Source organism: Balearica regulorum, chromosome 1 (assembly GCF_011004875.1).
Source record: "Balearica regulorum gibbericeps isolate bBalReg1 chromosome 1, bBalReg1.pri, whole genome shotgun sequence".
Lineage (NCBI taxonomy): Eukaryota > Metazoa > Chordata > Aves > Gruiformes > Gruidae > Balearica > Balearica regulorum.
This window is the reverse complement of record NC_046184.1, coordinates 65,340,173-65,362,621: the sequence shown is the minus strand read 5'-3', so window position 1 is coordinate 65,362,621 and position 22,449 is coordinate 65,340,173. Positions and strand designations below refer to the sequence as shown.

General features: G+C 41.4%; 1 protein-coding gene across 1 annotated transcript in view; it reads right to left on the bottom strand.

Moving 5' to 3' along the window:
• The window catches only part of MTPN (myotrophin), a 46,105-nt gene extending 26,362 nt beyond the window's left edge, over positions 1-19,743 (bottom strand). The window contains exon 1 of the mRNA XM_075755762.1: positions 19,098-19,743. Within this exon, the coding sequence (XP_075611877.1) occupies positions 19,098-19,169 (72 nt within the window). The 5' untranslated portion in view covers positions 19,170-19,743. The remainder of the gene's footprint in view (positions 1-19,097) is intronic.
• Positions 19,744-22,449: the final 2,706 nt, after the last annotated feature.

Here is a 22,449-nt window from a genome sequence, read left to right as displayed (position 1 = left end):
TTACATAACTAATCCATGGGTCAAATACTGGTGGTAATGAGGGAAAACCCAAGTATCACACTTCCCGAGACCTGACTAATAATCTAAAAATATAAGGACAGTTTAATTCTACAAGCTTGTAAGTCTAGTGACTCATACACAGACTATTTAAGGCTGAAAGGAAACTCTGGAGGTTATCTAGTCCAACATCTACTCGAGGTAGGTCAAATCACATCAGGCTGCTCAGGACATTGCCCAGCTCAGTTCCATACAACTCAGAGGACGCAGGATTCCACAAGTTCTCTAGGCACAAGCCCTTCCGAGGGCTTGATCATCCTCAGTGAAATATTTTTGTCATATACCTAACTGGAATTTCTCATATTCCAACTGGAACTGTTGCCTCTTACACTTTCACTGTGCACGTCTAAGCAAACTTCTCTATATCCTGACCTTGATACAAAAAGACAACAATAAAGTCTTCACTTTATCTTTTCTTTTTCATGAAAAAAAACCAAAACCAAAAAAAAACCCCAAAACAAACCACCTACAAAAAACCCACCAAAACAAAACCACCACAATTCTAACAGCATCTCTTTGTATGTCCTCAGCAGTCTTGATGGCCCCAAATTCTTGACTCTGAATATGTTCCAGTATGTTAATGCCTTTCTTGTACTAGGAAGCCCAGAAATTGACACAGTACTCTTATGCAGCCTCAGAAGTGGTAAGGAGGGAAAAAATTCTTTCAACCTGTTGGCTGTTTTCTTGCTGTTACAGCCCAGTATGCTGCTGGCCTTCAATAATGCAAGGGCACACTGCAGACTCATCTGCAGTTTGATGTCCATTAGGACTCTGAAGTCCTTTTCTAAAAAGTTCCTACCTAGTCAATTAGTCCCCAACTTGTACAGGTACGTGGGTTTACTTCTTTCTATCCTATTGCCCTGACTGGTAAAGACATCCCATTGGCTAGGTCACCAATAAATTAAGCAATACCAATACCAACCCTTGATAGATGCCACTGGTAACTGGGCACCACTCAGAAGAGATGTTGCCGATCATGACCCTTTGAATCCAACAGCCCAGCCAATTTTCCACCAATTTTACAGTCCACTTACCTAGTTCATACATCACAAACTTCAAGTTGGTCTCTTGCTGCATCCTTAGAGTGTCAAATGGATTTTAGGAGGAGAAGAATTTGCTCCATAGCCTTCCCAGAACCTGAGGCTAAGTTGACCTACATACAGTTCCTCAGACCTTCCTTCTCACTGTTCTTGAATGAGTGTGATGTTTGCTTTCTCAGATTCATCAGGAACACTCTTCCTTTCATTATGAATGCACTAGCCCCTTCTACTGCCCTTGAGATTCCTGCTAGTTTCAACTTCAATTGAACTTCAACTGTCATACCACCAACCGCTGCACATTTGCGTAATGTTTGAATATTCCTTTCAGTGGACCATTTTCCTTTCACCTTCTGAATAACTCTGTGTATTGGTTACAAATTCCTCAAAATACGTGACCAAGGACATAAGCTGTATGTCCAAGTAAGTGCTTTTCAAGGCTATATCTCAACTCAACATTTCTCATTCTCATGAGCAAGTCCCAGAATGCAAAGAAAGGCCTCTGAAGCATCTTAACCTTTACTTTTCAGGTTGCAGTATCATCTCATCTATATTCAAACACCACCAAAAAAAGGCAATGTGATCTTCTATCATAGCAACAGAATTTTAGAGCTCACCTCCCCTGAATTACTCTTCCACCAATCAGTTGCTTAAGCACAGAACTGGAGCCTCAAATACCCTGGTTTTCAACTAACTGTCTTTACACTTGAGAAGAACTAAAATTGAATGCTATGAGTTCAAACACAAGAAAAGCTCTCATTTTTTACTTTTGCCAGCACAAAAACTAAGCTGAGGTTTACCACTGAAAAGTCAAATTCTACTACCTCAGTTTTCTCACTATTGAAACATTACTTAGATTTATGTGTAGAGAGTCCTGATTCCTCGTATGACCTGATGGAGAGTGCTTTCATCCTCCTCAGTCTGCCTCTGGAGGAGTCCCATACGTATACCATTCTGTAACCCTAGTTCTCACCTTAAGGCTGCCAAAGAGCAGATTCAGATACTGCTAACCTTAACTCAAAGCTGGATTTGTAGGTGTCTCTCGTTCCAATATACGTATTTCTGTAAAATATGTTGAAGAAACCTGACAGCATTATAGAACACTAGCTCTTAACAGAGCTCACTATATAGAAGTATTCACCTCATCTGTACTTTAGGCCTTCAGTTCAACAATCCTACAACATTCCAGTTTTTTTGAAGTGGTGGTGTAGTTCAACTGAGCTTTTCCCTCCTATAGAATAGTCTCAGAGTCTAAAAAGCAGCATTGCATTTGAAGTAGTTTTCGTTCCTGCTGAGATATAAACTGATTTAACCAATCAAAATCCACACTAGCACTTTCACAGGTCCTTGGACATTACTGACAGAAACACTCTTAAAATGAATTCAGTAATTCAGGCCTAACGGCTTTTCCTTAAAAAAAAAAAAACAACAAAACAAACCCCACCCCCCAAACCCCACCACAAACAAACAACTTATTTCTAGTTTTCAAGTGTTAAAATTAACACTATTCAAAACATCTTCAAGTAGTGGGGACAGTAAATCTCTTCATCCAAGCTGGTTATACAATTTTGTCATAGTAACTGAAATGGAATACAAGCCTGAAGCAGTTTCTGCTGGGTAGAGCAGAGAGGTTAAATATCTGCATCTGTTACTGACACTGACTCAGTTTTAAATTGCTACAGTAGACATCCCCTCACATCAGCTGTCTTAATACATACCTGAAGATAACTAAACCACTAGACTAGTACCTTAGACAAGGAAATAATTTTGTAAGCTTCTGGGTATTTCTTCATAACCTTAGACTAACATTCCATTTTCACATTCCTGTCCATTTTTATTAATCAGAAACAAGAACAATTCAGATGACCAGTTCATAACACAAGTCAGTGCAACGTATTATTTAAACTTTTGTACATTTTTTTTTCTCCTGTAAGAGGAAAAAACTTGACACACAACACTTTAGGGATTGCAGAACTGAGAATTGGGCAGAGCAAATGAAAGATAAATTCCACCTTTCCAGTCAACTTGATGCATTGAAAAAATTACTCAGCAAACAATGCAGAAGGCCTAAGGACAACTTTGTATAGAGTTTTCTATATATTCTGCTCAGCAAGATTATTGAGCCTCAAGTTTTCTTGTCTCTATCTTCTGATTCACAAGCAAAATGACCCTGTTGCCCAAGGTCAATATTCAACCTAAGAGCAGGAGTGAACATGGTGAAGTAACTCAAAGGCTGGGTTAAGTCCAAAGAGCAGAAAGGGAAGGAAAACAAAAGTTTAAGTGTTGTAACTTGTGACCTGTTTATGATTTTGAAGCAGATTTCTTCAGTTAAAAAACAGCAGTAAGTTCCTGCCAAAGCTGAGAAATCAACTTATTGTAACTGCAAGTAGGCAGTTTCCCATGGCAACTGCAAAAATTTTGTGCAGGATCCAAGATTTCATTTAAATCCTCTATATTTTCAAAAATTACTTACTTTCAGTCCACTAAAATTAATGTAACCACGTCTCATTCAGCCTGCAGCAGAGAGACTACTGCTGCTCCTCCTCAGTAGTTCAGCAAATTCCGACCATTCCAGTAGTTTTCCAACTGCAGCCTGAGTGGACCACAGTTGTCTGTGGACAACTGAACAAAAGCAAATTACTTAGATTTATTGTATTCGATAACTACTTTCCACTTAGAGAATTTCAGAAGATCTATAAGTTATTTGTTTTTTGTCTAACAGCTGAGAGCAACAGCATTAGCTAAGCCTTTCTACTGATTATCTTTGTGTTCTTGGTAGGAGATATTTAGTAATGCTTTTTAACACTGCTGGGTTCTTTGTTCCCCATCCTCTAAATTTCATAACCTGAAGCAACAAGGAATTTTCTCCCAGCTGTCTTCTTTCTACCCTATATGCTTTGGGGAACATTTGGGACAAGCTGTCTTTACACCTTCTTCCTACCATATCTTAGTGAAACAAACAGAAATAGCAAAAATGTCTATAAGAAATCCTGTAGATGATTATCAAAAAGCAAAATCAAGTTAACAGATGTTGAGAAGAGAACCTCTTGAATACACAATGTCATATCTCTGTGGAAGAGGCTGCAGACATCAGTAGCAAGTTTTCATTGCTGTTCTGGATCCACATCTCGTCTCTGCTATTAGTTTTGCTTACCACATCCATATGAGCTTTAGTATTTAAAAAGCTAAAAAAAGGCTACTCCAAGAATTTCAGCCTAACATTCCCTCTAAAAGACCCTCCCTGGTTTATCAAAAAGAGGTATCTGTTCTGATGATAGCATGAGTCTCTCCAATTGGCATTTTGCAGCAAGTTCTACAAACAGAGCAGACAGATGTAGGTGTCCATTTACTTTTAAAATGGGTATCTACTTTGCAATTCTCTACTGTGTTAGATGCCTCAACTACTAATGATAACACCAATATTTGGTCTTCTCAAGTTAAGAAAATGAATTATGAACCTGATGCTGTATTTTGCCTATCTTGATATGCTAAAGTACTCTGAAAAGCTTTTATAAGCCAAAATAAGTATAAGGGTGCTTAAGCCAACAAAAAGGTACTTAACAAGCATACTTTGCAGGTTTTATTTGTTAGTGGCAAACAAGTACCTAGCTTATTCACCATAATCAAATGTAATCTGAAGTCCTTTGTCTCAGTCAACAGAATACAGATTCCAGAAACAAACTAGTAAATAAACTGAACTACTGAGCCATCTGCGCTTCAGTTCTTGTATCAGCATTTTTAAAGACAAACAAACCTGATACATGAGTCATTCTATAGAACAATAATGAACCTACTGTTTCCTAGCTAGAGCTTCTAGAAACTTGTGCTACAATCCCAGCTTCAGAGATGCGTCGAATGTGCATTACTGAAAACTGTTGTTCTCTCCCCCCATATCCTTAACGTAACTAAGACTTGAATGAGAAACAGTAGAAACAACTCATTATTTGCATTAGCAAGTGATGAAACAGGAATGAAGGGACCAGTTTTGCAGCTTCTCTTAGTTCTTATGAAGTCCTATTTGAAAGTTTTGTCCAAAAGCACTCACCTCTTAGTTAAGCAACACCTCAGAGCAATTGCAGCAACTAGTTCTGACAGAATAAGCTGCAGCAGACAAAGGTATTATTACTTCTAAAGAGACTCTCTGTCTAGAGTACTACTTTAATTGATGAATGTTAGTGTCCTAAATATTCTAAATCATGAACTGAAACAGCTGATGATCAGACACACTTTCTAAGCTACCTCTGCTTAGAAAAATTGGTAGAATTTGGAATTAAAGTTAAAATGTTTTAGTTATAGCATCAGGGCTTGTCTATCAGACACAATACAGGGGGGTACAACGGAAAATAAAACCATTTAACCACTAATTCTTAAAGAACCATAGCCAGATCCAATTACTGTATACCTTAAGTTGACATAGAACTAATGTTCACTCTAAAGAGATGTGTTAAGTACTGTATCCATTGAATACAACACAGTGTCCATTTTCACCAGCAACACTGAGCTGGCCTAAAAGAGCTTTTCTTCCAGAAGTGATTGGCCAGACTCCATGTTTTAACACTGATGCATTTTGGTATGATTTGGATGATCCTCACTCTAGGGCTATACTAAGCAGAAAATATTCCAGTCCACATGGGTGCCACATGATTGCTAAACAGCAAACATCAACCATACTTAAACCAGAAATCAAATGAGGTCTCAGTAATTCAGTACTACCCCATCAGCAGACTGACAACAGATGACACTATCAATCACAGAATCATGGAATGGTTTGGGTTGGAGGGGACCTCAAAGATCATCCAGTTCCAACCCCCCTGCCATGGGCAGGGACACCCTCCACTAGACCACGCTGCCCAAAGCCCCATCCAACCTGGCCTTGAACACTTCCAGGGATGGGGCCTCCACAGCTTCTCTGGGCAACCTGTTCCAGTGCCTCACCACCCTCACAGTAAAATATTTCTTCCTAGCATTTAATCTAAATCTACTCTCCCTTCAGCTTACACCCGTTACCCCTTGTCCTGTCACTACACTCCCTGATAAACAGTCCCTCACCATCTTTCCTGTAGGCCCCCTTCAGAAACTGGAAGGCCACAATTAGGTCTCCCCAGAGCCTTCTTTTCTCCAGGCTGAACAATTCCAACTCTCTCAGCCTGTCCTCATAGGAGAGGTGCTCCAGCCCTCCAATCAGCTTCGTGGCCCTCCTCTGGACTCACTCCAACAGCTCAATGTCTCTCCTGTCCTGAGGCCCCCAGAGCTGGACGCAGTACTCCAGGTGGGGTCTCACAAGAACGGAGTAGAGGGGCAGGATCACCTCCCTCAACCTGCTGGTCACACCTCTTTTGATGCAGCCCAGGACACGGTTGGCCTTCTGGGCTGCAAGTGCACACTGCTGGCTCACGCTGAGCTTCTCATCAATCAATACCCCCAAGTCCTTCTCCTCAGGGCTGCTTTCAATCCATTCCTCGCCCAGCCTATAGTCGTGCTTGGGATTGTGCTGACCCACGTGCAGGACCTTGCACTTGGCCTTGTTGAACTTCATGCGGTTCTCACGGGCCCACCTCTCCAGCCTGTCAGGGTCCCTCTGGATGGCATCCCTTCCCTCCAGCGTGTCGACCACACCACGCAGCTTGGTGTCGTCGGCAAACTTGCTGAGGGTGCACTCGATCCCACTGTCCGTGTCGCCAACAAAGATGTTAAACAGTGCTGGTCCCAGTACCGACCCCTGAGGAACACCACTCGTCACCATTCTCCACTTGGACATTGAGCCGTTGACTGCAACTCTTTGAGCGCAACCATCCAGCCAATTCCTTATCCACCGCGTGGTCCATCCATCGAATCCATGTCTCTCCAATTTAGAGACAAGGATGTCATGTGGGACCGTGTCAAATGCCTTGCACACGTCCAGGTAGATGACGTCAGTTGCCCTTCCCTTATCCACGGATGCTGTAACCCCATCATAGAAGGTCACCAAATTTGTCAGGCACGATTCGCCCTTAGTGAAGCCGTGTTGGCTGTCACCAATCACCTCCTTTTCCATGTGCCTGAGCATAGTCTCCAGGAGGGTCTGCTCCATAATCTTGCCAGGCACGGAGGTGAGGCTGACTGGCCTGTAGTTCCCTGGGTCTTCCTTTTTCCTCTTCTTAAAAATGGGGGTTATGTTTCCCCTCTTCCAGTTGGCGGGAACTTCACCGGACTGCCAGGACTACTCAAATATGATGGAGACTGGCCTGGCCACTTTGTCCGCCAGTTCCCTCAAGACCCGCGGATGCAACTCATCAGGTCCCATGGACTTGTGCACCTTCAGGTTCCTTAGATATTCTCGAACCTGATCTTCTCCTACAGTGGGTGCTTCTGCATTCTCCCAGTCCCTGCCTTTGCCTTCTGTGACCTGGGTAGTGTGGCTCAAGCACTTGCCAGCGAAGACTGAGGCAAAGAAGTCATTGAGTACCTCAGCCTGCTCCATATCCTGGGTAACCAGGTTGCCTGTCTCATTCCAGAGGGGACCCACATTTTCCCTTGTCCTCCTTTTATCACTAACATACCTATAGAAGCTTTTCTTCTTGTCCTTGACATCCCTGGCCAGACTAATTTCTATCAGGGCTTTGGCTTTCCTAACCTGATCCCTGGCTGTTTGGACAGTTTCTCTGTATTCTTCCCAGGCTACCTGCCCTTGCTTCCACCCTCTGTAGGCTTCCTTTTTTTGTTTGACTTTGCCCAGGAGCTCCTTGTTGATCCATGGGGGCCTCTTGGTGGTTTTGCTTGACTTCCTCTTGGTTGGGATGCATCGCTCCTGAGCTTGGAGGAGGTGACCCTTGAATATTAGCCAGCTGTCTTTGGCCTCTCTTCCCTCCAGGACTTTGTCCCATGGTGTTCCACCAAGCAAATCCCTGAAGAAGCCAAAGTCTGTTCTCCTCAAGTCCAGGGTAGTGAGCTTGCTATGCACCCTCCTCACTGCCCCGAGGATCTTCATTTTGTGGTCACTGCAGCCAAGGCTGCCCTTGAGCTTCACATCCCCTACAAGGCCCTCCTTGTTGGTGAGAACATGGTCCAACATGGCACCTCTCCTCGTGGACTCCTCTATCACTTGGAGGAAAAGTTGTCATCAACACTTTCAGGAACTTCCTGGATTGCTTGTGCTCTGCTGCGTTGTCCCTCCAACAGATGTCGGGGTAGCTGAAGTCCCCCATAAGGACCAGGGCTTGTGAGCGTTGAGGCTGCTCCTATCTGCCTATGGAGGGCCTCATCCACTCGGTCTTCCTTGTCAGGTGGCCTGTAGCAGACCCCTGCTATGATGTCCCCTGCCCCAACACTCCCCTTAATCCTGACCCATAAGCTCTTGGTCAGCTTCTCATCCATCCCCAGGTGGAGCTCCATGCACTCCAGCTGGTCAATGACATAGAGGGCAACACCTCCTCCTTGTCTGCCCTGCCTGTCCTTCCTAAAGAGCCTATACCCTTCCATCCCAACACTTCAGTCATAGGAGCTATCCCACCACATCTCTGTAATGCCAATAAGATCACAGCCTTGCAGGTGTACACACATCTCCAACTCCTCTTGTTTATTCCCCATGCTATGTGCGTTCGTGTAGAGGCATTTCAGTTGTGCCTCCGATGAGGGTGACTTACTGGCTGGAGTGGCCGGAATTCTTTTGGTGTATCTTCCCAGTGTTCCCCTGTTGGTTCCCATTGCATCTGGAGCCCCTGGCTCATCTCCTCTAGGCTTCAAGTGTGCTGTCGTGCGTCCAGCACGTCTCTGAGCAATAGGCTGAAGGCCCTCACCAGCAACCCATCCCTCCAACCTGAGCATGTTGTTCCACAACATATCGCAGGCAAGCCTGATGTTATCCCACTCCCCCTTCGAGCCTAGTTTAAAGCTCTGTCAATGAGCCCTGCTAGTTCCTGGGCAAAGATCCTCTTCCCCCTTTGAGAGAGGTAAATCCCATCAGAGTTCATCAAGCCTGAAAAAGGTTTTGTTTATCAAAACAAAGAAAATCTCCTACAAAACATCTGTTCACAGTTTCACACAAACTCAATCTTAACATGTCAGATCATCTAGTCATGGAATTCTGACAGCAAATTTGGACAGATAAAAAATACACTCTATCATGCTTTACTTCCTTGGCACCACTAAGTTTGGATTAAAAATAAAATATTAAGTTCAGGACAGACCAATCCAAAGGTTTAGTAATAGGATTCAGGCTATTTCCATTGTTAGATCATTGCTCCAAAAGCTAACCAGCTGAGTGCATAATAAAAGCCACTATCATCCAATCTGCACTTAGTTGTTAGTTTTGAATTGAAGCATTTTCAGTTACGCTAAAGAGTTCCAGCATCAACATTTGTATTAAAATCCTCAGTACATGTTGTCCAAGGAATGCACAGGAAGTAACTGTTTTCCTTCTGGGAGAAGTGTAGGCACCAGCTATTGGGTTTCACTTTCAACTGATGTCAGCTTGATATTTTGACTTCTGTGCGTGCTCTAAAAACTAGTAATTTAAAAAAACCCATACACATAATAAACATGACTTCTCGAAGTTAAGGCTGTACTCCATCATGAAGATATAAGGATGAACAGGAAGATGAGGAAATCTTTTAAAAATTGCTGCTATGTGTAAAAAATGCTGAATTTAAATGTTACAAATGGGGCTTAGCATCATAAGCATGACTTCTCTAGAATCTGAACTAGGTATATGTCCAAGGCAAGATCAAATGTTCTGTCAAACTCAAAGCAATGAAGCTTACCCTCTAAATAAGTTTTCAGGTAAGATTAACAGGCATTATTTTCATGTGCACATTGAGTTGACATTTTCTTCACACAGCAATGCGTAAAAAGATATGAAGTATCAAAAGCAGTATTAATGAGTTCTAGAAGTTTTGTGCCTTAACACAGATTTTTGTTGACATGCTGAAGCAGTTAATGATTGGAATCATGCAAAAACAAAACCTGGAAATAAAAAAACTTGGTCAGAAAAGCTATTTTTAAATCCATAAAATAAGTGCTGCTTTCTAAGCAGTATATACTTAAACATATGCATTAACATCCACAGAATGGCTCTGTAAACCAATTATATATACTTGGAGTACTCAGCTTCACTGTAATACTTCAAATTAAAACTTATAAATATTGATATTGCACTTTTATAATTCAAATAATCCGTCTACAAAAGTTAAGCTATTTTCTCAAGATTCACTAGGAATTGCTTTTGAAAATGCATCAGTAAATACATTATACTAGCTTGTCACAAGAACTGGACTAAAGACTGTATTTCATGTTTATACTCTAATTGAAGGAATATACTTCGAAATTAAGTGTATTTACTGTTACTATATCCAAGATAAATTTAAGTAACATAATTAATGCTTTATTACAGGCCAAATTCAAGTTTTGTAAACCATGTTAAACATCCATCCCTTTACCCAAGGAAGCGTTAATACTTCTATTGAAGTTATTGAGAAGTCAGCAATCCAAGAAATAAATATTATCCCAAACGCATCACTTGAATACAAAGGATCCTGCAAAATTTTTTATACAGGGCATACACAGAAATGCAGATCTCACCTCAGAGGAACTCTCCTAACCCATTTTTTTTTTTTTTTTTTAATACAAGGACTTGATACTTCCTCTTCCCAATTGCTTTACCTGAATCAAGTATTGGAAGTATTTTTGAACAAACATAAAAATCCTTTTTAACCATTTATTGCCTATGCTATTTACATTCATAGCATCATTACCAAATCAGTTTAGAAGAGATATGCTGATGGCAACTGTTCTATGGACAGCTCTATCTTTTGTCTCAAATGGCCTTCCAGCTCATCTTTCCTCCTTGAAACTAATCACTAATTTATAGGCCACAAGTGTGTTAAAAAGCAAGTTCATAAATTACTGTAGTTTGGAGAAAGAAAGTATCAGTAATTCAGTAGTAGTTATCAAGACTTCATCTTAGCTCACAAGAAACGTTGAGCACACAATTCGGTTTTATAAACTGACTCCATAATTAGATACACAATATTCTTTGAACTTTGGCTGGACACATGACAGACAAATCTCCAGAATACCTTTCTAGTGATGTTTTGGTCTGTTCAGCTTATTAACCACTGCATGCAATTACTCTATTTGATTTTCAAAGTGTACCTGAAGGCTAAGTGAAACGATTTCACTGTTTCCCTTTTGGCCTGTAACCAGTGAGGAAGGCAGCAACGTATATAAGCAAAGACAAAAAAATCTAGACAATACTCTAATTCTTGTTGCAACAAGAAAGTTACAAAAATTCTTTCTTTGCAGAAATGCAATAAACCTTGGCATATTATGTATCTGTACTGAACTACAGAATTACATTGCATACAAAAGACTAAAAGACCATAAAAACACACAAAGTGCTAAAAAGCACTAAAACTCAAGTCCTCCAAGCTACTTCAAAGCCATACTCACATACATATGCATTATCAGCTTGCAAGACCATATTTCTCTTTCCCTTCCTACTCTGCCATTATGATTTCAACTGCTTTCAGGATAACATCAAGTTATTTACTGTCCTTTTCTTTAAAAGAAAAAAAAATACCAAAAAACCCAAAACACACACAAGTACATTCCAGTCAAACTGAGAAATAAGACAAGAACTGTAGCTTGTTCAATGGGACTTATTAATACTGATTACTTTCCAATTCATAGAGCTACAGATCTTCACTGCATGACATGGCACCACAAATACTAGTCCCTTAAACATTTAAAGGAAACTATTGTTTCCCTCCCAACCTCTGGCATGTGACTGCAGAATTTGCCATTGGTGATCACAATCAACATAGGCTTTAGCATCAATTTGCAGCAAAAAGACCCAAAAGTATATCCAGCATCCAAAAAAAATTGTGCTAATTTGTACCTACCCATCCTCATAAAGGTCTAAAGCAGAAAAACATCTAATTGTTCAAAACAGCTGAAACTGCAACTTTAAGAAAAACAATTGTTATATAACAGACCAGCCACTTATCAGCACTTATAAATTCCAGTTAATGCTTTTGTTTGTCCTAGTAATGGGAGATCTATCTACACAAGTGACAATTGCCTCCTTCCACAGAATGTTATTGACAAGTAAATACAATATTAAAGGTGGAGGGTTTTTTTGTTTTGTTTTGTTTTTTCCTTAGGGGGGCAGCAAGGGAAGAAAAGCTTAGAATAATACAAATCTTCAATTTCAGAAGTGTGCAAATTAGTAGTAACTTTGTTCACACTTGTCTGGACGCATATTCAGAAGCTCAAACAACCATTAAAAGCATAAAGCCATAAAAATCTGCAAAGAATACTCAGCTAGGGATGCATATAAAAAAATGAGTATGTGACTTAAGCAATACAATGTTATACATCCCCAGCTTTGTATATCTTTCCTAAATTTCCTCTTATGTCTTTTCATCTACACCTTAAAGTGCCTTTCAGTCTCAAAAATTCTTGGACTTGAGAATCCAAGTCTATGTTCTGCTTAAACTTGGGTAGAATATTTGACCTTCAAGTCCTGATACCCTAACAGCTAAGCATATGCTCCTTGAGAATAAGCATATAGAAGTTGTTTGGTCTATTGTGACCTGTCCAGGGGATTCCTTATTTATGCATTTTGACACTGCTGCAAGATCTATTCATCCAATATTTTTACTTATGTGGCCTGCATGACTCACCAATTCCATGGTACCCAAGTCAACATTCAGTGCATAACCTTCACAACTAACACAACTTTCCACATATTATTCCAAATGGAGACAGAATACGAACGACTGCAGAACTGTTCTCTTGGACTTTTAGAAAGCTTAGCTCATCTTCTGTACACCCTTCTGTTGACATATAAATTAACTGGATGGAAAGACAAGAGCTAAGCTTGAGAAACAAGGATTTACTAAAGATAAAACTGACACGAGGGAAAACTGAGGTTAGAATAAGGCAGGGTGGGAAGAAAGGGAGCTGTACTAGAAGTAAATATATTCCTCACGCCACTGAATTCTCTGCTTGTTATTCATAACCTATTCCTAACTTCGTACTGTTGCACTTAGTAATGTATATGCTAAAGACCTCAGACAAAACAGGATATATCCACAGCAGAGATAAAATTAACTTTCAATTTAGGGTATGGAATACATTAGTAAAACTTTCAGCAACAAAAGTGTAAATTCAATATCTTATTAAAATCTGATTTTGATCACTTTTTTGCAGCAAACACCAATTAGCCACAGGACAAGTCAGCATAACAGGTCCAAACAGAAACAAATAAGGAAGTACGTTATTTTTTATTTAAGTATAAAAAAGTTAAACATGAGTCACATACTTAAGCAATCTCTTAAAGCCACCAAGAGTTTCAGAGCACAGAAGCCAACTGAACGAACAAAACGATCATAGACCTGACATCAACATCTCAGAACGATACTACTATATTTAGCAGTTCCAGATTCATGATCAGTCTTATCATGAAGTCCATTTACATTTCAGATGAAAATGGCTTCAGAATCAGTTAAATTTCTCCTTTTTGTGAAGGTACAGATGTAAGAATTCTAGGATGTTTATTCAGTCAGCAAGTGATACATTGTACCACAATGCCAAGTTTACAAGTGAGTTTGTTACTTCATGCTGTTCCTATAAACTACTTAAAAGAAGTGATGCACAAACCATTAATATTTGGGAACAATTCTTTGCCATATGTCCTCAGACTCTTTCAGATCAGACTGGGAAAATTTATTAGCCATCCTGAAAAGATGTTTTTCATCAACCTCATATATCCTATTATAGCCACTACTAAAAAGTAGCTGCCATGCTGTGTTCTTCTGAAAGTTTTTCTAGTACATTCATGGCATTTTAGTGAAGAGTAACACTACCGTGAATACAGAACCTGCTAACAGCAGGTTACAGTAGCAAGCAACTGTCTTGTTTCATGAAAGAACGGTTTAGGTCATCATGTTCCAATTTACAAAATGTAAATTGACCACCAAGTTTAAGTAGAACTAAGCAGTAAAACTGTATCTTTAGCAATCACACTCCAGCATGCTCAACAGTAATCAAGAGGGAAAACAACAGAAGGCCTAGAATACTCCAGATAAAGAAAACCCCATGTAGTACAAGTATTGGCATAACACTGAGGTGTTACAACACAGAGATATCCAAGAGGGTCCACAGGGGATAAAGTCAATCCAGCAGCTCCCAGCCCTGATATGCTCTGGACAAACTACTGAGGTATACATAGACTGCACTGTAACCCAGCAAGGCTTTCAGACTCCCTACACTTAAGAGCAAGAAAACTGTTTCCAAACCAGAGGCAATCCAGATATCACTGTAGCCATAAAATGAAGTGCACTTTGGAATTCAACATAGTGAGACAAGGTGAATTTCAGTATATCCATGGTATGGTTAATCTGTAACTCAAGTAGTCCACCCATATATAACCATTTAAGTGTTCATTTTCATTTAGCTTGTTCCTGAAGGAGTAGAAGGCATTTCAAGAGACATTCAGTAGATGTTACCCTCCAAAAGTTAAAAGCTATTTCTCCATTCTAATCATTCTTCTCGCAGATATATTTAAGTCTCTTCTCTTTTTCACAAAGCTTAGACCTTAATTATACCCCTGACTACTACCTCTTTTTTAAAAAGGTATTTTTAAACAACGTTTTTGTTGTGGTCTCTCCAGTTAATGTTGCAGTAGTCAAGTTTTCCACATTTCTCAAGACATGTATTCAAACATTATATCCCAAAGAATTGCAAGACTGTTTGTAGTATCACAATTTTGTTAAGTATGCATAAATAGTTGCTGTTTTCCAGCTGAGTTATTGAAGGTCCTCTAGGGGTTTGGTTTTGGTTGTTTGTCTTGTTATTTTAAAAAAACAAACCAAGACTTCTCACCAGAAATGCCTACTAGGCAAGCACAGCATATACATACTTCCTAAAAACATTTGTTTTACAGCCTACCATCACTTCAACCTCCCAGCCCTCTCAGCAGTAAAAATCTGGTGCTTCCAGTTTGGTTGACTGTCCTATCTTCACACAGTATTAGGTTAGTTGATCTACCAAACATAACTGTAAGCAGTGGTATGTTTAAGAAGCAATGAAGTAGGGGATTACAGCAGCTCATAAAGTGAGGAATACTCAGTTAAGCTATGGGAGATGAAATTACTTTAGAACAAACATTTATTCTAACTTGTTTCTTACAAATCCAAGTTTATCTTGCCAAAAACATTGTACCTAGTGACTGAACAGGAATTATATTTCGCCTGAGAAATCTACTGCTGGTTGATAGAGAAGTCTTTTTAAGCAATTGTACAGCTTATCTCATTTCACTGGGGAAGGAGGATAAAGAAACAGAAAAAGAGCAAATGCCATCCACACTTCAAGAATTTCTGCAGGCTTAAGATACCCTGGTCTTCTAGCTAGTACTTCTTAACCCCCTGTTCCCTCCCTTGAGGGAAGCAAATTTCTCTAATCTGCATGGGTCCTTCTCACCCATTTAACTGCACATTTGATTCATCTGTTCCCATGAAAGCTTCTGCTTTCTTCTGGAATTTTAAAAATTTGAGTGGATGTACGTGGGAAGAGTGCAGAATTCCTTCAATTCCTGCAAAGACATCTCTGAAGCCAACATATGCTGGCTATATTCAAAAGGATGAGATCAAAAACAGCAAACAGTAAAAACTACTTTTTAACCTAGTCATCATAAAAATAGATGACACCATACTTAACTGCTAGCATAACACACTAACTACAGTATTTCAGTAGAAATTAACGTTTACCGTAAAGAAAACGTTGACATGATTACAAGTCAAGAAATGTAAAGACTAATGAGATGTTTCTTACAAAAAAAGAAAGAAGCCTTACAGGACTACTCAAACTATACAAATAATCTTTCACATTTTTATCAAGTAGAAGCCAACAATATCTTCCAAACGCACAGACTGGCAGCACTAAGATCTCTTTTGCTAAGCAACAAAGCAGTATCACTTGGTATTTGCCTGTTTCATTGTCACCCCTCAGAACTACTGTTTCCGTGAAAGATTCTTTCTGAAGAAAGTATCTTTAGGAGAATGCATAATCGCTTTACACAGAAATACACAAAATGCAAATGGAGACTCTTCCTTCCGCCTCTGTATGCTTTCTTTGTCCAAGAACTGTTGAAGTGGCAGAAACTTTCTCTACTTAAAGAGGATAAACTATGTCATCAAAAAGAAAGGCTTTCACATTATACTTTAAGTTTCACCTGCTGTTTGAATCCAAGTCTGAGAGCTGCTTTGAATCCAAGTCTGAAGCTACCTTCTTCTTGGTACCTACTAATGAAATCTGAGATAAAAAGAAAAAAAGAGATACTAATGACTCCAAAGACAGAACCTCCACAGCTTATTACACACAAGTGAAAAAAAGCCATAACTGATTATCAGAGTTCAACTCTTACAGCCTCACTGATGACATCCCACTTGTATTATTTTTAAAGTGCCCAGGGTCATCTAGTTAGCATTTCAAGCCCTGCCATTTAGATATTAAACAAAATCAGAGGTCAAACCCTTTATATTGTAATTGGCAGGAAAACCACAAGATTATAGTTAAAAGCTGTATTGTTTCCAATCAACTAATGAGGAAACAAGACTAGAACAAAAAAACAAAACAAATGAAGCTGGAAAACAAAAGTTTCAGGAAGACAGACAAGAAAATTTTATGAAGATGCAGACTGTAAGATATGGAAGACTGACTCCCACATTACAGGGAGAGGAAATTTCTACTACTGCAAAGTTTATATAAGTAAGATTCCTGAACATTAAATCATACTTAGAACAGGAAAGCAGCAGGGAGCAGAAGCCCTATAACTGATAAGACAGTCAAAAGAGAATGTGCAGCAGAGAAAAATGTTTTTTCTGAGAACTGTAACTATCAAAACATTATTTGCCCTCACATGTTTCATTATTTAGGAACCAAGAATGTGAAGTTCCAACTGAGGCTTCTCCTACAGTCAGAGGATTTATAGATTGTCTTGCCCCTCCTCAATGCATATTTCCTGTTGCGCACTAAAACATAAGCTCATTCTTGTATACTTTTCTTCCCTGAAGGTACCTCCCTCTACTTCATTTAGTATCACAAAACCCACCAGTATTTACCTGTATCCCTGTAACACTTACCAAAAGTTAGCTAATATTAGAAAAACATTAGGAAGAGGGTCAGCCAAAACGATTTCCACAGGAAACCGAGCTAAGAGTTTACTAGCTCACAATCTGTCAGGTAAACATAATGGACTGAAAAGAAAACATCAGACTTCTTGTGTTACTGGCAAGTAGGATGCTTAACAGCTGATGATAGAAAGCATATTTGCAAGTAGGGGAAAGATTAGGTCACAAATAAGCAGATGATTCCCATAGTTTATTCACCTTCTACATTAGAAGCAGTTCTAAAATGTAAGATTGTTCAAGAGTTGTAGACTTCTTTTACTGTAATCATCTAACCACAGACAATATCTCTCTTTTAAAGACTTCTACCTCATCAGTGCAGTTAGATTTGCACTATTGCATTGTGCTCTTTGACATTGAGTTGAAGCAGATGAAGAGTGATCACATAAATCCATTTGCTACGTGAGTTGTAGCACCATGCAGGAAGGGTGGGAATATAAAAAAAAAGCTTTGTAATTAGTTCTGCAGTGATTTTGTAGACATAAACTCACTCAAAATGGTTACTGCCAAAGTTTTTGCTTCAGCAATAGATACACAAACAACCATTAATCAATCATTAGTGTGCAGTGACTTCTCCCTCTCTATATATATGGAATTCCTGTAAAAGCTGTAGCAAGAATCCAAATCTGCTGCTGAAATAGTCCGGAGGCCCCCAAAGCGGAGAAGAAATAAGACATCAATGTAGTATCCAACTTTATTACATAGACATGGGTACATGACCATTAACAAATAGGTGAAGTGGGATAATTATATTGTTCCCAATTATAACTTCCAGCACTTTCAGGCAGAGCAGAGGACGTGAGTACAAAGCCACTTTGATGCCAAGTCCAGTAGCTTAGCTGAAACTGTCAGAGAAGACTATTCAAGCTAAGCTGTTGGACTTTGTACTAAACCAGCTGGAAGTACTTGCACACATTTCTTTTTGCCAAGAGCGCTACAAGTTTGGGTAACTTTCAACCAAAGTTGACAGCTGGAATAGGAAGAACTTATCAGAGCAAGAAGTCATCACAGCAAGATACGTCAGCATGTGTTAAGCTCCCAAAGACAATCCTTAACTTGTTCAGAGATCTAAGCAATTATACCTAAATTACATGTAAACCTCTGCTCTGATGTAACAGTTTCCAGACAATATTCCTGAACACTAAGGATTCACCAAAGCAGAATCTTATCCTTATGTACATTCATTCCATTTTGCCACAAACCTCACTGACAACTGAAGGCAAGTGAGGACAGAATCCAGCCTCCAAATGCTATAAAGTACCTGAAGACTTTTCACCCATTACACAGGTATCTACTGTTCCTGTAGCACTCGCCCTAACTAGATATCAAAACATTTCACAGAAGGTTAATGAATTAAGCCTCAACCCACCCGGTAGCTTAGCATCACCCTATTAAGGATGAGCCCTGAGGCACAGAGAGGAAGGATAACCAAACCGAGGCCACATATATGGATAGATACATAAGATCAGCGACGCAGGACTAGGATACCGTCTGTCAATCCAGAAAGTTTCACGTACTGACATACAACAGCTTCACTAGCATACACGAGGGTCGACTGGGGGGCAGGAGGGGAGCAGGGCGGCGGGTGAGAAAAGGAGGAAGCCCAGGAACCGAGAGGGCCGCGGGGAGGGGAAGCGCGCCCTACCGCCTGGACCCTCACCACCACTCAAAGTTCCCAAAGAGCCTGTCCCCAGGCAGGTCGCTATCGCTGCCACCCCTCCAGCCCCATGCGGCCGACCGCCGAAGGAGGGCCCTGAAAGCTCCGAGCACATCCCTCCCTCCTCAGCCCACAGCGCCGCCTCGCCCACCCCAGGCCCTCACCGCCGCCGCCTCCTACCTTGGCCACATAGTCCTTCACCTCATCCAAGTCTCCATTTTTGAGGGCCCACATGAATTCCTTGTCAGACATCGCGGCTGCCTAACAGACACAGGCGGGCGGGCGAGCGAGGCGGCGAGGGGCCGGCGGCACCTCCACGGAGCGAAGGCGGCGGCGCGGAGGGCAGGAGCCCCTCCCCCGGCTGGCGGCCGCTCGCTGCCTGCCGGCGGACGGGCCAACGGAGAAGCGGCCGCGCGAGCGGTTGGGCCGGGCGGGGCCACGAGCCGGCGGCAGTTAGGGCGGTTGGGGCTCGGCGCCGCAGAGCGAGGCCGGGCACGCGGGTAGAGGGAAGCACGGGAGAATCCGCCTGACTGAAGGGAAAAGCGGTTTACTTGCGCGCGGCTCTTCCGCTTCCGGTTTCCATTCGGCTCCCCTCCCCCGCGGTCCCCTACCCTACCCACCCCACCGAAACACCCACGCGGGAGAGGGGGGCGCGGGGCGCATGCGCCACCCACAGATTGCCGCCGAACCCACTTTGCGCATGCGCACACTGTAAGCGTCCCCCCTGTTCCCGCAGATACCGCGGGGCGGCGGGATGACGGCTGCGGGGGGGTGGGGAAGGGAAACGGGCGGCGCGCATGCGCTTTAGGTTCCCGCGGCCTCTCCCCGCTGGCGGCCCCGCCCCCGGCTGCCCGGGGGTTGCCATGGTGCCGCGGCCTGCGCCGGGCTCCGCCAGCCGGCTCGCCGGCGGGGCCGCAGGGGCTGCCGCGGGCTGGGAGGTGAGCCCTGTGAAACTCAGCCGTACGCGTACCTCACCCTGTGCCTGGGACCCTGCGGGAAATGTGCGTGGGGCGTTGCGTGTTTGCCCGGGACGCTGCGGCGTGCCGGGGGCGCAGCAGGCCGCGCTGGGCTGCGGGGGGCGGCGGGCCGCTGGCTCCTGCCTCCAAACCGGCTGAGGAACTGCGTGTTAAGTATCTGCTCCCACTGAGGAACTAAGTGTCTAAATAGCTGTTCTACACAACCCGAGGCACTGAACATGCTGTGAATAATTATCATAATGCTTCCAAAACATGAGCGAGGAGACATAAAAGGAAATATGTGATAATTAATTAATATGTTGGCACTCGGTGGTTGCATCTGTTTTTCAAAACCACATGTTTTGCGTATGGAAGATGCAGCCTGTTGTGTGAATCACGCTTGACTGCTAACCGGCAGCCGCTCTTCCTAACCCCCTCTGGCAACCCTCATCCTGAACACCCTTAGAGCTAGAGCTGCTCCGCTGTGACTGTACCCAGGCTGACAACAGTATGGAAATGTACAGATGCTGTTTAAGGGTAGCAGTGCTCTTATTAATGAGAAGGAGGGGGCACTCCACCACACAGCCAAAGAAAATTTGTAAGGGGTGGTGGTGGTGCCGTACAGCTTGTGATTTTTCTGTGTTTTCTTTGTATTTCTGAACCACAGAAATGTTAAATATGTAGGGCTTTGCAGATTTTTGTCAGGGATTAAACAGTATTTAATTGAAATAGCTAGAATGTTACTTGCACGGAAATAAAAATCTATACCCTTTCAAGTTGACTTAATTACGGATTTTGCTTCTAAACTGAGAAGTTTTGGAACACATGATTTTGTTCTTGTGCTTTTTCCTAATGTCATTAAAGAAAAAGAAAACAAAAAACTGTGAAGCACAAACTGTCAAGTGCCCTTACATTGCTTTGCAAATGATCCCAGTGCATGCATAAATACATTTTTTTCAGTGCTTAATTTTCGGTCTGCAGAAATCTAAGCAAGTTTGGATTTTTTAATAAGCTAAATCTAATTTCTTTCTTTTTTAGGAAGACCAAATAATCCTGAGTTAATAAGTCTGGTGAAAACCTATTTAAAATTCTGGATACTTACTTAGATACTTGAATATACATCAAGGAACCAAGTTGTGAGCACATTTTTAAAAATGTTGCTGGGCACTTCTGTTGCCATATTAGTACTCATTAGCCTGTGAATCTAATCTTTCAATTTTACCAACAATATGCCTAGGTTATCCTTACTCCTATCTCATCACTGAAGCAGAAAAACTTTCACACTTCCCTCTTCCTCTACAAGTTCTGTTACCTAAAGCACATGGTTTAGTCAGACATTTCTCCCCTTCTACCTGGTACATGCCTTTTCAAGAGGTACACTCATCAGTTAACTTCAGGCCCAAGTTCTAAGTGGCTTTTGTCTGCGTAGTGACTCATACCACTTCTCTTAGGCATGCATCCAGAAATAAAACCCATACCTGATACCATTTTCTAACTCTGGGATGCTGTCATATATGCCTTAAAAGCTGCATGTGCTGCCTTAGCCCTCTGTCTTTTACTTTTTTTTGAGTTCAGTTTCAACTTCTAGAGGTCTGTGTGAGTGTAAGAACTTTGGTTCTTAGACATATTAATCAGGAAAAAATGTGAAAGAAATGCAATGAATAAACATTTAGCAAAGGAATTTCTTAAACATTTTTTTTTCCTCTTGAAAGCACTATAAAGTTACAGATACTTGAAAAGAAATGCAGTACTAAACATACAAAGTCTGAGAGACCTGGATTTGATTGTAATCCTTAAACTCAGAATTGCTTTTACACTTCTCTCTGCTTTACCTTGCCTTTCTTGTAAGCAGTAGTAGAATCACTTTCCGTGTGGGGAAAGGATCTCCTTTTTGTACTGTCTTTAACCATACTCTAGAGCCAAAGCTCTAGGCCAGCTCTAAGTTCATTGGTTGGAGAATTAGTTCATCATTGAGGGAGAGAGTCGTAACTGTTAACCATAGAGTTTACATTGGCTTATTGGATATAAGCATTTACTTGATGACATTCCCTACTTCAAAACTGGATCTTAGGCTCATCAGCAGATGTTTCAACACAACATGCAAGTCCCGCTTGAGAAGAGTTATAGTGTAAAGGAGATTGCTAAACAAAGTGCCATTTGTTTTTTGATAGAGATACAAGCCAAATGTATTACAAGCAAGAACAAACATTATCCTGGTCAGCGTAACATATCTTTGTATGTTCTCTATGAACCTGCATTTCGTTTTCTGATTAAAAGCTGGTTATTTCTAGTCTGCATCCACCAGAGAATTTGAGAAGCAGCACAAGATGCATTGAATGGCTGGAGGAGACAGGGAGCGATAATGAGTTAAGGTGTAGGAAGACTGCTAGATAAACAAACTATGCCTTCTCTGCCCAGTTGTTCCTGTTGGGATGAAATTCATCTATCTGCTTGCTGGTTAAGCCCTGTTTTGAAGGCCTACGTAACTGCTAAAGTGTCCCATAGACTCCTTCTGCTCTGCTGACCAGAGCTTCACTTCTGTAAGTGAATGTCACAGAATATAAACATCATTATTT